At 35.7% G+C, this 23,708-nt stretch overlaps 1 protein-coding gene across 4 annotated transcripts in view; it reads left to right on the top strand.

Annotated features, from left to right (window-relative positions):
- Positions 1-23,708, top strand: part of DLC1 (DLC1 Rho GTPase activating protein) — a 231,300-nt gene that overhangs the window by 80,922 nt on the left and 126,670 nt on the right. For all 4 annotated transcript variants that reach the window (XM_062575624.1, XM_062575625.1, XM_062575623.1 and 1 more), the window contains one exon: positions 18,188-18,221. In XM_062575624.1, coding sequence (XP_062431608.1) covers positions 18,188-18,221 — 34 coding nt within the window. The remainder of the gene's footprint in view (positions 1-18,187; positions 18,222-23,708) is intronic.

Genomic DNA, 23,708 nt, shown 5'->3' with positions numbered 1-23,708 from the left:
GTCAGAGTAAAGATCAGAAGCAGGAAATGAAAGAACAGGAATGAGGATACTACTTCGGACAGTCATAAGTGAAATCTGCAGATGATGACAGATAATTTCCGTCTGAATTTGATGGGTCTTGACACTCTCTACAAGTAAAGATGAAACTGGTTTTAGACGACAATGACTAATTTGTATTTTGAAGTATATTTTTGAAGCAAAAGTGTAATTCTAGGCCATGAATGCATGCAATGCATCACTAAAGTTAGGAAAGTATAAATGAAGAATTAAGGAGGAAATTTAAGTGAAAGTACTTTAACTGATACAAAATGAACTGAGGAATTTAAAAAATTGTTTGTGTGTATTTTTTCTAGTTTGATTAGTTTTAATATTCCATCTCTTCTAACTGTGAAATATCACTGGGTTTTTATCATTAATCTGTGTGAATAAATTATACTTTTATCTTCTTCAAAAACCACACAACATTGTTGTCCTCTACTGGCAGATAATTCTTTAAGATTTACTGGAAAAAAGCTGGCATGTTTCTACATTCCCTGCTGTCTTGTGGTCTGACAGCGTTATTGGCCAATTCTACCCCAAAAATGCCATCAGTATCACCTTCCAAAATGTGAAATGAACTCAGTTCTTCCAACCAGTTGATAAATCATCATACTGTGTGAATCCACTTGGAATATGCAACTTGTTCCATAAAATGCATGGGAAATTCTTTCCTAACTCACATTCAGTTCTGTGTGGTTATCTAAAGTCCCCGCAAAGCAGTCAGAGCTATTAAATCTTTTCTTATTGTTTTCACTGAAGTTGTAGCAGCTCAGCTCTACAATCTAGTAATTACACAGTTTCTGTGTTTTTGTCTCATGAACTGGGTATTATAAACTGTTCCCACTGTTGCAAGCCGCTCTGAGCTCAGTGGTGAGAGTTCTGGTGTTTGCAAAGCATTTTTACTTCCCACCATTGTGTCCCACGGATCTGCTCTAACAGATCCTGCATAGTCTGGGACAGACTCTCACATAGCTGAACAAGTACTTTTGCAAATAGTGCAGTAGGCTTGCCATTAAAGGGCAGCATGGGAGAACTGTACCAGTTCTTTCTGTGACTCTTTCTAAGTCTTGACATAGCCAGCTGTACTGATCCCACTGCACTGAAGAGCTGTTCTTCACCTACTCATCCGATTTAGGGAGAACAACAGAGCATTTCACTGTAGTATTCCTACTTTATTACCTATTTTGGACTAAAGTAATTTTAAAATATTTTGGTAATTTCATTAACAGCTAATAGGCAAGTTCATTACAAAGACTGTATAACATAAATGAAAGCGAATCCATGCAATAAGATTTTAAGTAACTCTGAGAAAATTATCTTCAAGCATTACAGTCTTGAGTTGATGAACAGCTAATTAGAACACAAGTCAGTGCATACCAAAACCACAGAAGGCTTCACATCGATTTCTGTTAAGTTTTAAGTCTTTAATTGGTGTTTGTTCTTATCAATTCTTGAGGTAGACCTGTGACAGTGTTCAGGGTTCTACATGGCATCATGTTCTGTGGTTACTTGTGGAAAACAACATTTATCTGTGATTAATTCAAAATAATTACATACTTACAGTTAGAATTGGAGTTAATTTGGTCGCTTCTAGCCAAGTCTGACACTTCATGAGAAGTAAATACTTTGAGAGCATATCATATCTCTAGTTCCTGGTGAGTACTTAAAAATCAGCCAAAGAGTAGAGAGTGGTTTGATACTTCTATGAAGGAATGTAGAAAAGGTATCTAACAGTTGGAGGGCTTTTAAGTCTTGCCAACAAAGGCATAAGAAAATTAATTTGCTATAGTGTACAATTGAATTGAATTATTTGTTTGAACTGGGTACAAAGTAATTGCCTATAAGACACAGAGGTCAGACTAAATGTTCTACTATGTTCTACTCTGCTTCATTAAATTTTTGTGTTATTGGGTCTAGGCATACAAAAGCCTCAGGTGGAAGCTTTAAGTTATCTGATAAAAGACTAAAAAATAGAAAATCTAGGAGAAAAAATAACTACATTATTGAATTTCTTTAACTCCTAGAAAACTTTAAGTATGTTAAACAACTTGCAAAAGAAACAGAATTAACAATGAATGATAATTTTCAGTAGTTTGTAATTAATAACAGTCTTAACAGAATTTAATTGTTATGAAAATATTTAGAATTTCAAAAGCAGCCAAAAACTTGTACTTGTGGCAGCTTTTACAAAGCTTCCTATGAGAGGAGAGTGTTCTTGAGGATAGAAGCTGCCCAAAAGTGCAGTAGAATTAGAAGAGGTACAAAAGCAGTCTCTTGTGACGTATTTCCTGTAGTCTCACCTTCCTAATAACTGGTTTTTAGAATTTTCAGCATAAGTAAAAAGTAATAAGGGAACCTGCTGCAGTGAATTTGTTTGTATGCAAGATTTATTGCTTTGCATAAACAGGTTTTGGTTTTCTCTGGAAGTAGATAGCTTCTAGTGCCAATATCTCTGCATTCAGGATTGCATTGGGTTGCTCTGAGTCAGTTAGGAGCATTTGTGTTTCATAACATGTACCAGTGAGGACAGTGAGCACTGGAATATATGGCACTTTGTGCGATGCTCAGTAAACTGAAAGCGTGGATTATACAGTCAAACGTAGCTTTGAAGTTACATACTGTCACATTCTCACAGACTTTGAATTTGCTCAGACCACTTGGAAACACATGAAAAATTATTCTTACTACCTTTGGCAGTACCTTCTCCTTTTGCTGCCATTACTTGTCTTCTTGATGTCCCTGAGAAGAAGTTTTCCACGTATCTGCTGCTTCTATAAGGCTATGCTTTAACCAATAACCTTTTTCTGCTTGGATTTCCAATTGGAAATGATTCTATGATGCCTGCACAAGAAGTTTACATATTTTGTTATCACATAAACTGGACACAGGGTTTTAGGTGGAGTCTAACAAGGACCAAATAGAAGAGAGATAATAACTTCCCACCACTGCTAGTGCCCATCATAATGCAGCACAGGTTGTAATTTCCTTTATTTGCAGTAAAGCACGCTGTTGGTTCATATTCAACTTGGTGTTTATTGTAATTCCTGGGGCATTTTCAGTAGGGCTGCTACAATGTCAGTAGCTTTCCTACCTGGCCCAATACCTACTCCACAGGTAGAAGTTTGCCTACCCCAAGGCCTTTCTGTTGGTCCAACCCTCAAGTTTCTTGAACATCCTGTAACTGAATTTCTATGATCTGGTGTGACAATCTTCTCTCTCTCCAATTTACTACTGCCAGCAATCTCTTAGTAAACATCCTGTCTCATCATCCAGCTCATTAATAAAGGTACAGAACAATATGAGAACTAGTACTGTTAGGATACTCCGCTTGTTTACATGACACCAACTGCATATTGAATCACTGATTCCTATTCTTTGAGTTTATCAGTCCAGCCAGTTTTCAGCCCATCTCATTGCCTACTCATCCAGCCCATACTTTCTCATCTTCCAAATGAGACTGCCTTGGGAGACTGTCAAAAGTCTTACTAAAGTCAAGGTGAATTGCATCCACTGCTCTCTTCTTGTCCACCCTGCCATAGATTTCATCATGGAAGGCAATCAGGTTCGTCAAGAATTATTGTTCTTAGTAAGTCAGAGTTGACTGTTCTTGATTAACTTCCTGTTGCTCATGTGTTTGGAGGCAGATTCCAGGATGTGCTCTATGATCTTTCCCTGCACTGGGGTGAGTTACAAACTTACAGATCAATGCCTCTTTTCCTCTTTTAAGCTTGTAAGACTTTCTCCAGCCATCAGGGACAACCCCCTGTTGTCATGATTTTTCGTAAATGATAATGGCCCAGCAATCATATCAGCCAGCTCTCTGAGCATGTTTGTATGGGTCTCATCTAGCCTCATATGTTGAGCTGCATCCAGTTTCTCTAAGCAGTCCCTAACCTTTTGCTTCCTCTCTTTCTAAACCATGCTAAACCAAGATGTCAGGGAGTGGGGCTTACCTGTGGAAAGTGAATTAAAATTTTGATTAGACTAGAAATACAAAATAATGGATAAATGAGTATAAAAGGGTAGATTGAAAAAATCTTGGTCTAATCCATCTGTTAGTTGTCTTATTTTTTTTTTCTGTCACTCTCCTTGGCATTTATTAGTAAAGACTTTTTTTTCTTTCAGTGACTGCAAAGTGATGGGTACCCTCCATTCTTACCATCCTTTTTATTCTGAAATCAGAACACAACTGTAATATAGAACTTTCATTGTAAACTTGTGTCTTTAGAGAAGTTTTTGCAACTTGCTGCACATACAGTATATTCTTTCTTCAGTAGGTTCAGCATGCAGACATTGAGTTTGGACGGTCTTAAGTACATGGGTGGTCAAGTGTTGCATTCTTCTGTTGCTTCCAGTTAAAAAAAAAAAAAAAAAGCAACATCCTTCTGGTAAGAAGGATTGGTGTAGTGCTGTTTTTTCTGTGTTTGGGGGGCTCTTTGTTTTTTAACTAAAGCATATTTCTGTTTACTTACCTGCCAAGAAAAAGACATTCTTTTAAAAAAGCCACCTTTCCTCTCTGTGGCAGTTTGTAATTTAAATTTACATACAGAACTAGTAGTTAATGCAGATTAATATTAAATTTTATGTTTATCCTACTCATATAATTGTTGTCATAATTCTTTTTTTTATGAAATACAGCTAATTTGTCTGAAAATCTACTTTGTCAGTCTGCAAACAATTTGCTTTCAGAAAACACCTATTCTTTTCATGTGGTGGTGAAACAGGATTTGTGGCTTTCTAGAGTTCTTTGCACTATAGTTAAGGTCCAGGCATATTTTTAAATGCTTGTGAAATATTGATTCTAAGAGAGTTGAGTGTGAACATGACGTTCAGTCAGAAGTGTTTTTGTAGAAAATGTTTTGTACTTGTAATACTCCCCCTTAACTAAAATATGGAATAATTCAAACTCCTCTCAGGGGACTGATGTTGGTATGAAAGCCAAGAGTGTAGATGGACCCTTGTGTGCTGTTTCCCAATGGAAAGTTTTGAAAGCTTAGAAACTGTGAACTACATTTTTTGTAATATATCACACAAAGTTTGGAAAAGTTGGAACAATTCAGAAACAAACTTTTTAATTAGGGCATAATTCTGGGGAAATACAGAAAATGCCTAGCGCTTCACAGAATTGGACTCACTCATTACCCTCAGGATCTGCAGTGCATCTGCCTGAAAGCCTGAGCGAGATTCTCGTGGGAATAGCGTGGGAACACAGAGATGCTGATGAGATACTTCTTTGCTTATGGCCTGCAGAAACCAAAAATAAAATTCAAAACAAAGCAAAATGATCTTGAAAGAAGAACAGGTTTAGAACTCCTGTAAGTATAAGGATCTTAAAAGGCTGTGTTCATAGTAAATACAGCAGTTAATAAAAGCATTGATACAAATTCTGGCTTTTAATGATAGACTTAATAATCTTTTGCACATATACGCACACACAGAGCTATGTCTTTAAAAACAAAATGGACAGAATGTACACAGGATGGTTATGAATCAAACAGCGTGAACTTGAGCCTTCACTTACTGGAGTCACTGGCAGGGTTGCCCTTGACTTCAGCAGTGTTGTGCTCTGTATCAGTAGCAATTTTTTTTTTTTTTGCCAGTAATTAGAAATAAATAATCAAATATAGAAATGCTTCTGTAGAAAATAATAATTTAGGGAACTGGTTTTTTTTAGATGGAAGGATGTTGGTATTGAGTATCTCCAACTTTAAGATATCCTGTAAAAGGAATTTAAGAAAACAGATTTTGTAGACAGAGCGTATCCTTCATCAGCTGTGGCTAGCCATTGCTTGAATAAAAGATTATACCTGTTAATTAAGATAAAAAATACAGCATATGTTTTAAGATATAAATAGCTGTGTCAGCTTTAACAACATTCTAACAGTCAATTAAATCTCAGAAAATGTATATAAGATGGACTCCAATATGAAACTTTGTGTTGGATAAGTCTTTGGTATCAGAAGGCAAGTTGCAGAAATACATAGCATGCTAGATGATCTACTGTAAGGAACTTAGGTATTAATAGAAAAAAAGTGTGTATATATTCAAAAAACTAATCTTAATTGATTTATAATATGTTAATCTCTTGTAATATACTTCTAGACATAATATGTGTAGAAATGTCTATCAGAACAATCAAAAACCTTTGCAGAATTTTTTATCTAGCTACCTCAAAGCACAAAAGCATCTCACTGAGTAGTAAAGCACTGTTACTTATATTTTAAAGATGAGAAAACTGAGATATTTGTAATATTTTTGCTGACGCAGAGATTATCCAGCTAGTGTTCTTTTTCTAGTATCAGACCATGACTATCTCAAGACATGTTGCTTTAAGAAGTAATAACTGGTTTGTCACCTTAATCAGCCAGTCGGCTCATCCTTGCTTTAATGTGCAACGTTCAGGGCTGTGCCTGGTGATAATGAACGGAGTTCTGTGTTCGCTGCAGTCAGTCGCAGAACACCCCTCGTTCTTCCCCGTCTTTTAAAATACGTCAGCAACATGGAAGAACTTCACAGATGCATGAGTAAATCCGTTGGTTTCTGGATTTTTATGATGTCAGAGATCTTAGCCTGACGAATTGTACCTGGGAATAAACTACGTTTCTGTACAGAGACAAAAGATGTGTGGCAGGTGTGTTGTCTGTGCGTGTGGCTGTTCGTGCAGATGTGGACTCTGAATAACTAGTTCAGGCGTTATCAGGCTGCGAGATTCCAAAGATAAGTAACAGCAATTGGTCATATCACAAACCTGGAGCAGCGCAGGCAGGTGAAATATGTATTTGTCTAGTTTATTAGTTTTAACCAGAGGAACCAAAACTATCACTGCATAAGCAAAAGAAACGTGAAACTCATTTTGACCAGTGTTTAGATACTAAAATAGAAATAGTTAGACTTTTTTCTCAGACAACAAAGGGGGAGTTGTTACAAGAAGCTTAGCATAAAATGGTTATGTGGATGAGTGTTTTCAAATGTCTGAGATTTTTTTTTTTAGAATTTTCATTGTTATATTTGGATTAAAAACCCTAGTTTCCTTCATTTCCTTAGGACATTTTAGGAGATACAGATCTTGTTGCCAAAGAGATAAAGAAGATTCTCTCATTCTTACATTTATGTATTCTTCTCTTTTGTCTCCTTCCCTTACTGGGGAGGGGGGCAGGGAGTGATTATTTTCATATAAAGAATGAGATCTTTCCAACTGAAAAAAAATTAAGTATCTTGAAAGAAACAGAAATCTTTGAGTGAAATGAAAAGCAATCTATTTTTTTGCTTTTCACCCAGAAGACCATTATTTTACCATCTCTATATCTGTTACCAAAAACCTTGGTGAGTGCTTGAAATTCAACACACTACCCAGGAAGAGAATGCTCAGAAGAACTTGGTTTCATTTCAAATCTCTTCCTCTTGAATCTAGAGACCCAGAGAAAAGTTAAATGACCTAGATACTACTAACTGTAAGGTCACAGTAGTGGTGTTTGGTGATTTTTAAGCTCACACTTGCTATGCTTATGTGTTGAAGCATGAACAGATCAAGATTCTAAGAATATGATCAAATGAGCAAACAGGGTCCAGACAACATATTTTAGAATTTATTACACTCCCTCTGCCTCTTCCTCTCCCCTAAAACAAAGCAAGTGTGTTGCTGTGTGCTTCTACTCCTGGTCATTTGATGTAAACCAAATGGGGTGATTTATATAATCACTTTCTGGTTTATGCTTTAGTAAACCAAAAACACACATGATAATTAATACATCTATCTGATTGGTTGTAACTCACAAAAATACGTTAACATGCAACTTACTCTGTTGTTATCACCTCTGCTACCTTCCAGCCTTAGATGCTCTTGTTTCCGTAATGCATCAGCACAGTGACTCACCCAAAGTTATTGCTCATTCTGTCTGACAAAATACCTCCCTCCTCTCTCTGTCATCTCATGATTAGCATCACTATTCTGTGACTCTTCAGCTTCCTGAGCAAAGAACTGTGATCTTCTGCAAAAGGCAAAGGTTTTAGCAACCTAGAAAGATGTAGATTTTTGCAGTTATTTGTTGCTTTATGCCTGGATAAAGCATAGGATCAAGAGCCTCACGAGGGATCTGCTTTTGATCCTTTTTCACCCGGTTCAACAAATGTAACATTAAAGTCACTGAATTCACATGAGACTGTAAACATAAAGATTTCTGCCAGAGAGTACACACTGTTTTAAAAATTAGTTCATTGGGGTTTGGTTTGGTTTGGTTTTAAGAAAAAAAAAATGAAGTTGCAGCAGCCTGGTGCTGCTGACAGTGGGAAGAGCAGCCAGGTAAGGATACCTGCTTCAAGAAAGCGAACTCACACAGGATCAGAGTATCACTCTCCTTGAAAGTGTCAATAAGTTGCTGCAGTTGCTGCTTAACATATGTGACTGTCTTTTTCAGAATATGAAGCTGAAAACAGTAAGATCTTCCTTGATCAGTATAAATACCAGTCCTTTTTAATATTCCAAAAACTAGAATCTGATTTTATTCCTTCTAGCTGCACTCAGATTTGAATATGAATCCAGAAGACTAACATCAGGGAAATTCAGATATATAGATAGCAATCAACAACTGGATTTGGATTGATCTCATGGAAATCAGACCATGTTCTCTAGAATCAGACCATGTTCATTTATATATATAATGATTTATATTGCTAATCTATGGCTTCTTCATTACAGTAGACACTTACACTTGTAGCAATGAGAAAATATTCCTAATTTTCCTGTCCTCAATCTTCAAAATTAGTAAGGGCAACTTTCTTGGGATGAAGGACAAGAGTTGCTGCTTTGTTTTGTTTGAGGAGACAAGAATGGTAAGATTTTGTTGGTTTTAAATTCCCCTTGTACTCTGGAAGAAAGTGCTCAAATGTGTTAAGTAACTTCCAGCCAGCATATAACAAATATGACTTTTGCATCACAGAATTGAAAGAATTTTTGATTTACATGAAACATGCAATGATTCTAAGGCAGTAAGTCTTACATACAAAGAAATGAGAAAAGACTAAAATCACCTGGGACTCCTGTCAGCTCTGTGGAAATATGCCCAAGATTTAAGGGCTTTAAGGCAAGATCACATTTGTAGACATTACATGATGCTGAAACAAATGGGAAACATGAGATTTTAATTATCTTTTACTGGTATCTTAGAGAGCTGGGTGCCCTTTGGTTCCCAAATAGTTCAGCTTTGCCAGTATTTCAGGGTTTATTGATGTGTTTGTTATTATAAAAGGTTTTATAAGATAAACGTTAGCTAAACAAATGACTTCTGAGCTTGTGAAAAAGCTCTGTGTGTGTAAATGAACCCTAACAGAACCTCTGCTGATTGATGAAAAGCATGAGCAGTCTTGAGGCTGCTCCAGGTTTAGAGGTAGTGTCACATCTCAGCCTTCGTGTTAACATTCAAACTCTGTTTTTTAGGGAAGAGATACATATGTTTGGCTGAACTAGAGGAAGCACACATTCTGTTACTCCTAAATGCTATACATGTTCCTTAACATTAAACTAAAAATTAGCTGATCACTTTTTCAAGTATTTTTATGTCCACCCCAGTAGTTAAAGTGAAACTCGAGTAGAGACAGAGTTCTTTATCTGGGGAACCCCTGGAAAGTATCAAAAACAAATTTTCCACCTTTGTTTTTAAACCACATTAAGTCCCCATATGCAAATAATCCAAGGTCCAACAATTGCTACTTAAAAAGAGAAGGATTAATTATCACTAATTATGTTTCCCAAATTGTGTGATGGCAACTCTTGGGGTATTTAGGAAGTTGCAGCTCCTGCTCTGAAGACTTAGGCATCTCTGAAGAAGAAAGAATTAATTCTATATTATGGCTAAATTCCACTTAGCGGAGTGGACAAGCTGCAAGCAGCCTGTTGTCATTATCTAAACCAGCTGTACGTGGTCCTGGCAGATATCAGAGAATTGGGAGCTTACCCTGATCTATGGAAAATCTGTAATAACCCTAACCATAGTGCAAGATAGTTACCATGAATCTTTCTTTGCACTCCCAATACAGTAAGTGTCACAATATGCTAACCAATGGAGACACCAAAAATTACCAGAGCATCCAGAGTGCATGCTGTTCGCCACTGACTCCATAGGAGAAGTGTCACCATCCAGTACTAACTAAAAGGGTCTCAGTGTATGACCTCAGTAGCATAAAGAGGCTCAAACAAAAACAAATATCTAGTCAAAAAGCAGACAAGGTAGTTGGGGAGAGGCTTACAAGTGACAAGTGACTGAAGGAGAACATAGGCAGGCAATGATACAACTTTATACTTCTGCTAGAACAGAATTCATAATGTTGTCATAAATAAGTCAGAGACCTCTGAACGTGACAATAATTCCTTTGCAAAATTTAATTAATTGCTGCAGCTTTATTGTTGGATTTTAACTGTCTTCTACTCTAGTTTTCATAATTGTGATCTTTGGTAAAATGGAAGAAGGAAGTCCATAAAGACAAAAAACCTTGCTGAACATCCAGGAACACAGAGTTCCTTTCTAAATCTAGTCTGTCCCAAAAGTTGAGGTTTCATCTTCTATCATTCCTTATCCAGATGAAAAAAAACAAAAATGCGGAGAACAAAAACTCGCTTTAAAAAGTCTTGAGGTTAATAAAATAATCTCCTGCCAGAGGACTGAAAATCAGGTCTCTTGGCTTTTCTTCTGCATTATCGCTATGATTTCAGTTCAAAAAATCACTTCAGATTATTTACTTTTTCAAAGTGTTTTCTCTACATGGGTACTTTCCTGATCTGATTCATTCTGATTAAAGGATTTGGTTTCAATAAATAAATAAATAAATAAATAATGAAATAAAATTTAAAAAAAAGGATTTCCCACTAAAGATATTCTTTCTATTCTTTCTCTATCTTGTTCTAACAGGGATATAACTGAAGAAATTTTAGGTCAAGAACTGCAGTATTTTCTAATTTCAGATCCTCCAAGTGGTCTTGGATTTCTTCTTCCATGAAATAATCCTGTTAATTTAAACGACTGCTTAGCCAAATTACTAAGTAAACTAGAGTATGCATTTTAAAAGAAATAAAACGTCTATCTGAGGAAACTAGATGATACAGAATATACACTTCTTTCAAAATAACATAATGCTTAAAATTTGCTACCTCTCTGAGCATGGGTGCCATTGGTTTTCAGGTACAGGATTTTGTTATGCCCTTGTCTACTGGAATACAGAGGTTTCTGTTGTTCCATCCATTAATCCTTCCTTGCTTGTGTATGGTGTTGATATGGCCTGCTTCCTTTCTTGTCAGTAGATAAATAGATCAATCTTCTTTAAAGAATTTTAGATTTTTGAGGTCTTTTGATCCTCTGAGCAGAAAGAAGACAACAGAGATATATTTCACTCTGTATGGTTACAGTAGTTGTTTTTGCTCTCAAAATCAGTGCTCCTATTTAAAAACTAAGATACAGCATTTATTTTTATATTTACAGGCTTTGGAGGCTAGTCTCTTTTCCACTCCTAATGCAATATACAGCTTTCTAGGAAAGGAACATGTTGTTTTGCATTTAAAGCAAATGACTTCGTAAAAAATAAAATTCTTACTAAAACTATTTTGCATAAAAGAAGCATCCAATGAAGTGAGAATTTAGACTATGATTTTTAATTGCAACAATAATAGAAGATTACCAAACACGTACTTCTAAAAATAAAGTGGAGGATTTACAACAGCTTGAGTTTAGCAAGAGTTATTATGAAGACTGGATTTTCCCTTCCTGGTCAAATCTCAGTATGCCAATGTTTATTCTGGATTTTTACTTTCACCTTGGACAGTGTAAGACAGTATCTCTAGAGGCAAAACTGTTTTATAGATATATCAGTCATCTCCTACCTACTGTTCACTTAAGGGAAAGTAGAAAGCTTTGAGATCCTTTGTAAACCTTTGACAATCCATCGACAGTTGATCAGGAAATAGTCTACTAACTTTTGCCTAATGATAGCTCCTCTTAATTTAAATATATTGCAAAAAGAGCATCTGGAAATAATGAAAGTGTGAGTGTATAGGGCCGGTTTTGTATTCATTGCCACGATAATAAATTCTAAATAAAAAATAGAGAAATGCTTGCAAATCAAGATGTGTCTTGATTTCCCAACATGTCTATTCAAATACATACCTGAGAAAGGACTGGATAGCTGACAACCTAGTAGTGTGGAAAAATTTTGTAAAATATTCATCATGGTTGGATGGCAGCATTGAAAATCTGATTTGTGTGATGACAAATGCTTTTTACTTTCTGTAATACAAAAAAAACCAGCAATAGTCTTCTGAAAAAAAATGTTGATTTAAACACCTTTAAATAAAGATGTTGACATCTCAGCCTGTACTATACAAAAGTCAGACAAGAAGCTGTATCTTATTTGGACAATAGAAATGCAGACTCACTGCAGTTGATTTATCAGAGACTACAAAAATAGAAGGTGTCACTAAATCCGCACTTTAGAAATTTTGTTATATGGACCTTAGCAGTAGCTTTCCCAGTTTATACAAAGCTTTGCTACCTACTACAGCTGTTTGTGCAAAAGTCAATCATGATGCAGTTGTTCATGTTTTGCAAGTCCAAGGAAGCAAAAAGATAGCTACTTTAATTCATAGTGACTTTGCAGGTTTAGGTTAAGCGTAAACGTACAGCTGTATACTACATTTTAGGGAAAGTCAAGCCATGTTTAGGCCAGCCAGGATGTTCCCCTGCTCTTTGGAATGGAAGTTTTGCAGGTGTCCTCACTATTGTCCCCAAAGACACTCAACCGTCTGTGCAGATAACGCTGCCTCCTTTCGCTGCCAAGACACCGCACATGTCTACCTACTATACTGTTTTTATTCTGGAAAGTTGCTGTACTGACCACTTTGCCCAGCTCAGAGGCAAAAAACCCTGAAATCTCACTGCTGTAGAGGTAGGGTAATTTGGGAAGGAGGGGGACGTTTTCTTTCCTCTTTCTTTAGTGAGGAACTGTAGACAAAGTTCAATCCACTTAGTGTTATTGTCCAGAATTACTTGTGCAAACATCCGCTAACCCTGGCCTTCCTCCCCTGCTTCATAAACAGACCAAAAAAATTGTGTCAATACACCCAGAATGAATCCTTCATTACTGCAGCTTGAAATTGTGGAGTTTTTACAAATTAGCTGCTGCTTCATTTTAAAAAACTCCTAAAAGTTCAGAAAGTGCTAGATACCTAGTTTTGGTCAAACAAAACTTTTCATTTGATCAAGAATTTTCTTTAAGTTTTCATTCACCAGAATTTTCTTTTTTGTTTCTAGGTGGAAAACAAGTTTTCACCTCTCTTATAATAAAATTCAAAAGAAATGGTCATTTAACCTAATATTTCCTATAATCATTTGTATCTATGTAAGGCAACTGCAACTTTAAAAAAAAATGTATTTTGCATGCATTTCACAGTTATTTTTGCAGGTGTCATATATTTAGAGGAAATCAGTTACAATACAGGAAGATACATACCAAAATTTTAAAGAGATCATTTCACGTCAGCTTTTCTTAGATTATAATCACATTCTCTAGTGTAAAACAAAATCTTGGGTCAGCAAACTGTACCTGGTTACCTGTCTAGAGTGATTTCCTCCTCGTTTTTTTCCCTAAGTGATGCTAAGAGCACATACTATTAACATAATAAAGAGTAGGATGACTTTGGTTGGTGTTTGCTAAAATCTGTGAGAGGTATAAAAAGGGTGTGCATCTGATTTTTCTGAAAGGTGTGACCCAATCATGTGGAAATTGTTAGTTGAGTTCTTTAGTTTTGTGAGGAGTTAGAAAATGATATGAAGTTACAGTGAACCCATCTGGCCAAGCAGGAAAATCCAATTTAATTGCTCCATTGCCAGAAATGTTAAATCACTTCCTGGGAATGCAGTTCATTTGGAACATATGGAACTCATTGAAGATGGTCACCAGTGAATTCGAAACTGTACTGAAGATGAGAGCATTTCTCAAAAGTAAGTCGTGTTTTCCCACTGGAGAGCGTGTAAGCAGTGTATGTAGCTGTATTACCAAAAAGCTAAACAAATAGTAGAATTTTCTGAGATGTTGAACCAGATTTGCTCACTGTTTGCATTATTTAAAATTTTCAGGAAATACTATGTTCTTTTAGGATTCTGTTCTCAGCTCTAAGGGGGCACTAGAACGTACTGGCAGAATTTTTGGCTTATAATTACTTCTTTACCAAGAACCAAAAAAACAAGGCATAATGATTCAGTAGAATTACACTGTGGCTAGAAAACACACATATTTGAAAATATTTTCCAAAGATGTGTCTTTGTACTTTATGGATGAACATTTATTTAATTTTTGTTTGTTTAAATCAGTGCTTTTGCATCTACTATATACCTTAAGCAAATAAGCAGGTTTGTAATTTTTGTATAAACTAAGCGCTGTAAAGCTTTGAATAAAAATATATGTACACATCCTCCTTAAATTGTAAAGAATTAGAGTAAGATTATTTATATACAGGATTTTAGGGAAAACATCTTTCATACCTGTTTTAACAGATTCAGAATTTCTGAATATGCCGGTGTCATGTTCTGAGTAAAATGTTAATATTATTTGCAGTCTTTAAAATAGAAAGTAGAGTATTCTTTGAAAAAATACAATTTCTATTCTGTTCTATAGAAAAATTTTACTTCAATCCCTTTTGATATTACTATAAATATTTTTAGAGATTTTTTAACTTACATTCACTTGAATTTGAGAAAGATTTGGTTCCTAGAAAATACTATACCTTCTTCTTTTCCAGTCAGTGAATAACAATAAATCAGAGAAAATGTGATCTTCTAATTTTAGAAACATACTAAGAAAATTGAAGCACATTTTGCTGAAAAAAAAGAGGGATAATTCTGATACAAAGAAGAAAAGTGAGGCAATAATAAAAATCTTTGCATGTCCGTAATGCATTACGGGGAGACTTGCAGCAGGCAAAATAGAGTGGTTACAGCTAGTCGCTGTTGTAGGCGGGCTTTTTTGCCTTATTATTCTGGGAGAAGTCTTACACACTTCAGGATATATCATTTTGAATGTATTTCTTATTTGCACATTGTAGTATCTTCTTTATCCTTGCAAACGGCTTTATTTTAGAGTTCATACTTTTGATATGTTATATAATCCGCATTAGTCTCGCTAGCATTAGTCTTAATGAGTTGCTACAAGATTAATGTAGTGAACACAAATACTTTCATCTGCAAACTTCATTCTACCTTTGAATTATCTGAAATTTACACTGCTGCTTCATCCTAGTTAACACATGTACTAATTTTGTAATTTACCCATCTGTTCTGAGGCATTATGGTTCTGAGTATTTTCAGCTACAGTAGGCTTTTTACCTTGGCTAAGCCCATTTTTTTAATAATCTTTAGGCCTATTAGCAGTCGTACTACTAGAGAACTGTAGCTCAACCATATGTCCCAAAGTATCCTCCAAGCTCCCTTCATATCTTAGGTATGGTTGCTGTCTGTTGGTTTAAGAGTGTTTATAAAAATCTAACACGTTCACTAAAATTTGTGTTAGGCTGAAAATCAACACATTTTCGCGGTCATCAGATAGCAAGATTGGGTATTTCAGGAAATAACTAGGAGCAACAAATGACAAGATTAAAATGCTTTAAAATCAACATTCCCTGCGTGCTAGTACAAATCATACTGGGAGCTGGTTATTCTTTCTACTCTCTCCTCTATGGTGATTAGCAATTCAGAAGTGTTCATTCAGACCAAAGATACTGCCAGTGACTTTGCATTGCAGTGACAGACATCATTAAAGTCAATAATAAATCAGCTCGGTTGGTCCATTTAAGTTTGTAATAAAGCCAGCAGAAGCATTATCTTCCCTACTTGTCATTCTGTCATATCCTTGTTGAGCTCTGCAACTGCTTCCCCTCAGTCCAACTGAATCCCATTTAATCCTCTTGGTCTTGCATTTTAGACCTTAAAAAGGCCTTGCCTCTCCAACTGTTGTCTCTTTTTCGTGACACAGATTGTAATTTCAATGCTGACACCATGTTTATTGTCATCTCTCCAGTCATCTCAATGTCATCTGCTAAGCTTGGAGGACACCTTCACAGCCTCTGTCTCTTTATGACTAACAAAGCTCAAAATAAAAAAAAGTGAGAATAACCTGTCGCCTTCTTCCCTTCTCTTATCCTGCCTTTTCCCTTACTCCATTTACATTTCTGTTCGCTGATTTTCCTTTCTTCATTCTTTCTGTTCAGGTTTTCTTTTCTGGTTCGCTTGTTCCTCACCTTCCCCTCTTCACAGCTTTCTCTCCATCTCCTGATAGGAGAAATGACAATAGTGAATCTGTAAAATCAGATAGGAGGGAAATAGACCAAAAGATGAACAAATGACGTGAAAGTGAAGCCATTTAGTCATGACTATATGTCATTCGTGACACGAAGCTAAGGGAATATGCTAGATGGGATTTAGAATGATTTAGAATTTAGATTGGAATTTTAAAACCTCCAAGTTGAGCAAAATTTAGAAGATTCGCTTTCAGTCTTGTAGGCTCAATTGTCTGGAACAATTGGATGTAATAATGTATATGTTTATGCTCATATTGGATTTTTATGAGTAAATCACTTTACAAGTTTTTTACAAAATGTTTTGAAGAGTTTGGTTTTTTTTCTCATTTTCTTATTTTTTTCCTAGGAAGATCAGCCAATGTAGCCACTTAGATTTAGGAAGGAGAAGAAAATTACATATTGTTTTTCAAAATTCCATCAATTATTTTTTTAAAATCTATACATAATACACCTTTTTATTGCAACTAATGGCTTGGCTTATTCTGTGATTTTATTATTTCTTTGGCATATCAAGTTTCTTCAGTCTACGAAAGCTTATGTGTTCATTGTGTCACTGGAGCAAAGTGCTTCTTCCAAACAAATATGTGTTTGCACAAAACAAAGGAGCTGTTTTTCAAACAGATGGCTGCTGCTGTTTAATAGTGGTCCAATGCTATGCAATTTTTTAATGTCTAATTCAAGCATGAGGTATTTTACTAAGCTGAGTACAGGTGAAACAGAATGAATCACAGAAGTAATTACATGGCCATTGCCAGTCTCAGAGGTATTTATTAATTTGTATTGTTTAAAAACTCATTCTATTTGCAATTTTGTACAACTTATCACCCAGGAAATGTTATAAAATAATAAAGAGCAACACAAATCACATTTTGAAATAAGATTTTCAAAGTCTATTTCAAGAACTCTATAGATAAAGTCTGAAACCAGCTATTTTGTAATTTCTGTTCATCGCTCCCCTCTTTCTTTGGAGTCTGCAGCAGGAAATTTTGCTGAATAAACACTATACTGACATGAGCAAAAGGGATGTAGAGATGATACCTTAACTCACAGGGTGGTTCTGCATATGTTGCACACCCAATATGATTTCTCATCCAGCCTTTTCTCCCCTTATTGTGTCTGCACATTCTTTAATTCTGTAGACATGTGGGCCATATAAATCATAACTTACATACAGTTTATAACCTATTTCTTCTAGGAAAAAAACACTCTGAAAATTTTTCTGAGTTAGTTTGAGAGAAAGGCATGATACGAGTAAGATTCGTACATCTGGTGCTTTTATTTCAAAAGCAGTTACAGCCAACATGAAAACCATTTCTGTTACTTGCCTCTGAAAAGTTATATAGAGAATAAGAAATCAGCATGCTACAGAAGTAGGCTTGAGCCTGAATCCTAATTTTATGGAGTCAGTGGCAGAACTCCTACTGACTTCTGCAGCAAAAAGATTTGGCGTTTTAGCCTTATTTTCAGCCACACAGTTTTCAGTGCTCTCTCCTTCAGAATTATTCAGTAATTTCCCACTGGAATTTCATGGACATGTATTCTACGATGACTGTGTGAAAATACATCCATTAGAGTATCTTATTTATATTAACTCCATCTTCTTCCTTCTCACCTAATCCTTTTTTTTTTCTAACAGAATTGGTTTCATAATAGATAGAAGCCGTTCAGATGGAAACTGCATGTTTCTTTTCGGAGTGCATGATACAATGAGACCTCAGTTCTTTTCAGACCTTCTGAAACATAAACATACAGCCTACATTACAGTGTTTCCCCTAAAATTCTTGTTTTCTAATAGTGGCATCATTTTTTTTTCAGGCTATGCCAGTTATTTCAGAAAAGGAGAAGGCTGGTGAGTAAATATTTACTTATTTTCACATCTCCTTGTGTTTATTTCCTGGACTACAGCATTGCTTACCTAAATGATAAAGACTTTAACTATGGCTTTAAATGGCTTTAACTATGTGTTTTTTTCAATGTATGGGATTATAGACCTGACAAATGTCCATGTAAACGTTATTCATTATTTCTCAAATAGGTTTTTTTTCTCTTTCTGGAAAGTAGTCTGCGTAATACTAGCAAAAATGTTTGAAATTATCCTACAAAGCACTTCAGTAAAATTGCAGTAGTCCCTTATATGTCGATTACACTCTAGACACTAACTTTCTACTTCATGTTAAAACCTGTTACGATTTATTTGATGTCTTGATTAACAAACACTGGTGCCAATGAGAGTGTTCAAGTCAGCAGGATTTGATGATTTCGTGAGAACTCTGTTGTCTGTTTGTTAATATGGAAGGAAATTTTGGTTTGCGGGAGTATTTTATAGGAGATAAGGATTTTTACTTTGGCCAAGTACTTCCACAATATTATGAGGCTGTTCTTGTATTCTCTTCTATTATTAGAGTTCTGTGAATATTGTAAGTACTTCAATGTTGTTATGTGACGTTTTAGTGACCTTAGTGAGAAATGTAAGCAGACTTTGTGGAATGGATGTCTTGTTGCTACAAAGACTAGAGAACACTCTGACTATTACTTCTGTATATCTCAGAGTAGAAGTTATGTTAATGTATGTCAAATACAGCTCCACAATTACCTCAAAATATTCACACAAACATCCAGATGTCAACTGGCATACTGGTTTGTGCCTGTTATTTGTTGGTGACATTTGCTTCTGTCATCCTTTTGAGGCTATTTCTTTTCTTTTGCTGATTGAGAGGAATAGGTTAAAAAAGCTTCAGAGAGAAAAGTTACTGCGCTAATTAGCCCTGTCAAATCTAAGTAGCTGTCTGGTGAGAATGCTACTGTTACTTTAGCTGTTGAGGCTCATAAATAATTCCCAAATTGCATCTAATGTTTAATAAGTATTTTCTTTACAGAGTTTGCAGTTGGTATTATTTGATATTTCTTCTTCTAAGACAGTTCAGGTTTTGCATACGTCTTTTAAGTTATGTCCAAGTCTGCAAACTTGAGTATAACTAGGACTACTGTTTGCAACTAATTTTAAATAATTTGTCAAGTAGCCTGCTTGACAATTTGCAATTTGTCAGTCCAGCATTATAGGCTTTTGTTCCTCATTAACAATATGTACCATACAAAATTATAAGCTAACTGAGAGTCATTAAAAAGTCTTCAGGGCACAGGAACATATTGACTCTAACTTTTTATAGAGGAAGAGAGCCACGACAAGTGTGTCCCATTGTCATGAGTAATTTCCTGTAGAATCAGAAATAAAAGTTAAAGCTCTATTCATATTTTTTCAACGCAAAAAAGTCTTTCCTCTTTCAAAATAAAAGCAGTTTTGACTTAAGCTGTGTTACCTGTACATATGCATACAGATCTCTCCTCCTCTTTCCCCTCAAACCAATTTTTCGTGAAATCTATTATAGTTAACATTACAAACAGTAAGTAGAACTTGGGGCCATTTGGAGTCAGTTCTCTTATGTGGTTGCTGATGTTTCCACACGCTTAAGCACAAACTAGACTGTGAAAGGAAATGTGGTTGCCTTATCTTCAGTTTCACCTTTTGTTTAATTCTTTTGCATCTCAGGAGGTCATGAGGGTATAATTTTGAAATATAAATGAAATATTAAGCATGCATTCAGGGGATGAGTATCTAAATCAGGCCCACTGACTGAAATCACCACTCAAAATCTCCAGTCAAACTCCTTTTCTCATTCTGAGATTTATAGTAAACTCTTACAGCTCCCTCTTTCTTTCTTAAGATTGTTTAGTTTCATCCAGGACAGGAATTAGAAATAAAGGAATGTAGAAAGGCTGATATTTTGAAGTTTCTCGTTCAGAAGTTCTAGATATATAAATAAAAACTTGCTTTTCCTATTTTGTAGATTCTGGATACTTGGATATTTTAAAATGCTTTTCCAATCAGTAACTGAATTTTTAGATCTTTAAATGGACCAAGCTGCTTGGAAGTTCACACATTACTGGTTATGTTTATAGCAGTTGTTAATACTTGAAATTAAGTATTTTCTCAGTTTTATAGATTTTTCCAATCCACAGTAGATTCGAACTACATCAGATATGAATTTTCAACTGGAGTTCTTTAAAAAACTGAAACTATTTTTAGTTTTAGAGCAAAGCCTACATATAATCTGAAAACGTGGCTACTTTTGTCAATCAATAACTTGAGAGTGGCATAACCAGCTAATTTTTATTACAGTGGAAAGTGCAGTAAAAGCTGCGATTGCAGAATCCCTTTGGCAAAAATCTATAAATGCTCAGTCTATTGAGCAGAGCACCAGCCAGACACAGCTCTGTCCGCTATTGCTGCAACTTGGGTCGGTTAGAAATTGCAAACGAGGTACTGGGGCGTAAGACATTTGTCAGAAGTTCTTTTTAAAGAAGTCTAAGTATTCCTGACATTTCTGGCAATAGTAATTTTTCAAATGAATTCTTTAAGGTAGGAGTTAAAATCAAGTAACAGATAGTCGGGGGAAATGAGGAGGCCGGGAGATGACTCAGGGCTGGGACTGTTAGCACCTCAGTGAGCTTTAGTTTCAGGAGCCACGTTCCAGAAATGAAGGTGAAGTGCCAATAAGCGTAGTCTTGCCTAAATCTCTGTGGACCTACTTCATGCCTGTCCAGTTTATCTTTAAAATATCTGTGGGGAATGGAGAACTCTGTTTCTGACTCAGAAACATTACTACTTGAAGAGAGCCAGCAGGAGGGGTAGAGTGAATACCCACATCTGGTCAGGTACTAACAGCTTATTTCTGTTGAGGTGATGAAACTATGTGCTATCATATAAACAGGGCAGAAGGTTTAGTCTAGCCCTAAATAAATATTAATACTATTGGTCTATAATATTCACCATTCTAATAAATAAATTTTTTCTGTGCATATAACAACTGCCCTGAGGTATTTTTGGTTGAAAATACATTTAGAAAAGAGTTGCTGCTCTAAAAATAAAATAAGCTTTTTGAAGTTAGAGTATTATGTTTTAGCTATTAAATGCAAGCTTTAATCGATTCAAACACAGAAGACTGAACTAGATATTAAAATACAAGGGACACTACTCATCTGTAGCAGTAAACATTCCCCAACAAAATAGGAAAGTGAAGAGACTCTTCAGTTTTATTGGTTCTACCAATAAAACTTCCCTCTGATTTTAAAATGTACTAGGGAAAAAGTGCACATCTTTGGGTAAATCTCAGTCAACGCATTGCCCTGTCACCACAGCCCTACTGGGCTAGAGAGGTTTTGGTTTTACTTCAGCACAAGTAAAAGCATCAGTCTTTAGCACGGAATACAATAGATGCAGTAGCTCGCTTCTTGTCTATATCTCCATGATCAACTAAAAAACAAGAGGACAAAGCATTGATTTCAGTCAGAGACAGCAGACACAGTGAATCTCTGGCCAGTGTACAGGATTTGAAAGCTTCCCAGTATGAATATTACAAGGTATTTATGTTTCTGGTGAAGACACTCTTTAATAAAGTACAGACTCAATGTCTTTTGGTGTTCATTCCCCCTGGTTGCCTTTGATTCCCAAGGAAAAAAAAATACACAGATGATAAAAGGGACCTTAACTGCAGGGTATTTCCTCTCGCCGCCCCTAATTGTCCGTGTGAGGCCGCGGAGGGTCCTGCGCGCTCTGCCCCACGGGGAGAGGAGCTGCGGATCGGCAGCGCCTGAGCCGTGGCAAGGTGGGTCGGGGCCGCGTGTGAGAAGGCTCAGCGGGAAGATCTTTAAAGATCTAAAGATCCTGCAGTAGCACCAGGTTCTCCATCAGGAAACAAAGCACATAAAAGATCAACGGCTTAGCACACTACGTAGAGCCCTTCTAGTTTCCTTTCGTTTCATTGGAGCACTAATCAAAAAGAAAGAAATTCTCCACAAGCTTTTATAAACATGTTCTAGATTCAGAAAATGTTATAACCCAGCCAGAGCTGATCCTGAGCAAGTGTTCAAAATTTTTGTCTCCTCCTATCCACAGACATAATTTTAGCACTAACAATTTTTTCTTTTTTTTTTTTATGAAGTCAATAAAGGCTCATCCATGTACAACTTACTTTAAAAATAGACCAACCTTAAAAAATTGGATCTTACTGCCTATGAAATTTCAGTTTCCACATAAACTGAAGAGAAATACAACTTAATAGGCACAGTCATGAGTTCTCTGGCTGCTTTACAACACCTCTAGCCGGTATTCGACAATTAACCAGGCAAAATGAAGTATTAGTTGCTCCTTTTCATGAGTTAACAAGTATTGTGTCTGTTTTTCTTAGCACGGTCTTTCTTTAATTGCTGGTTCAGTGCGACCATAATATCAGGTCCCAGTTCTTAGCTAGATAAACTTACTGCTAATGTTACAGTAGTTGCATAATTTTAGTTGGGTGTTTGCTGTCTAAATAAAAATGTCAGGTGAATACACACACTTCAATCTGTCATATTAAAAAAGAGTTACAAAAATGCTGCCAGAATATGCATGGATGTCTGCCATACTCAAATAGATGCTGATGGATAAATTTCTATTCTGATATTTATCTCATTGCTAGAAAAAAGGGTCATGATGCCAATAGATACTGAAAGCTGACATTTCATGCTAAGATTCCTGTCGATGTTTGTTGGGGGGGGGGTTGTTTGTTTTTTCTAAAAATAGTAAAATAGATGATGTCATAAGTTTACAAATTTGGTTTTAGCATCTTATTAGCTGTTCACTAATGTAATTCTTCTGAATAAATTACTTCACTTTTAGAAGTCATGCCACATTTGCTGTATGTATGTGGATATAACACACAAGCTTTAAAGTATACACGGCACTCTTCTGAAGCCATTGATTGAAAGGATTTATTAATCTGCATGTTGCTGTAGTAATTTTCTTTAAGTTTTAGAGGGAACAGTAGATCTTGAGACCACTTCTTTCATCTGAAAGTCCTCTTAATAGCATGTTAAAATCAGTGAAAGTGAGGTAGCACCTAAAACTCAGAAAAACAGACCATAAAGCCTTTAAAAAACTCTACGAAAGTGTTGCATAACAATAATTAAATCTGAAGATCTGAAAACTAGTAGAACCTCTTGGGCACCAAATTCTTAAAAAAATATTTAGTGAGCTCTTGTTTTCTTATTCCACCTGCATTAGTAAGGGCCTCTTCTTCTCAGGACAAAAATTTTTAATCAAAATTTGCTGTTGTTATCCTTAAAGATATAATTTAATTTTTTTTATTTCTAGAATATAGTCTCATCTTTTTTGATCTATAAGACATTTAGACACAGGGAAAAAAGCTTAACTGAATTATTTTTAAGCCTCCTAACAGTAACAAGGATAGGTCATTACTTTTATATCATATTGGTCTATTTCATGCGCTTTAATGCTTAT

This window comes from Rhea pennata, chromosome 4, assembly GCF_028389875.1.
Source record: "Rhea pennata isolate bPtePen1 chromosome 4, bPtePen1.pri, whole genome shotgun sequence".
Classification (NCBI taxonomy): domain Eukaryota; kingdom Metazoa; phylum Chordata; class Aves; order Rheiformes; family Rheidae; genus Rhea; species Rhea pennata.
The sequence above is the reverse complement of the archived record's forward strand: the minus strand, read 5'-3'. Positions and strand labels throughout refer to the sequence as shown.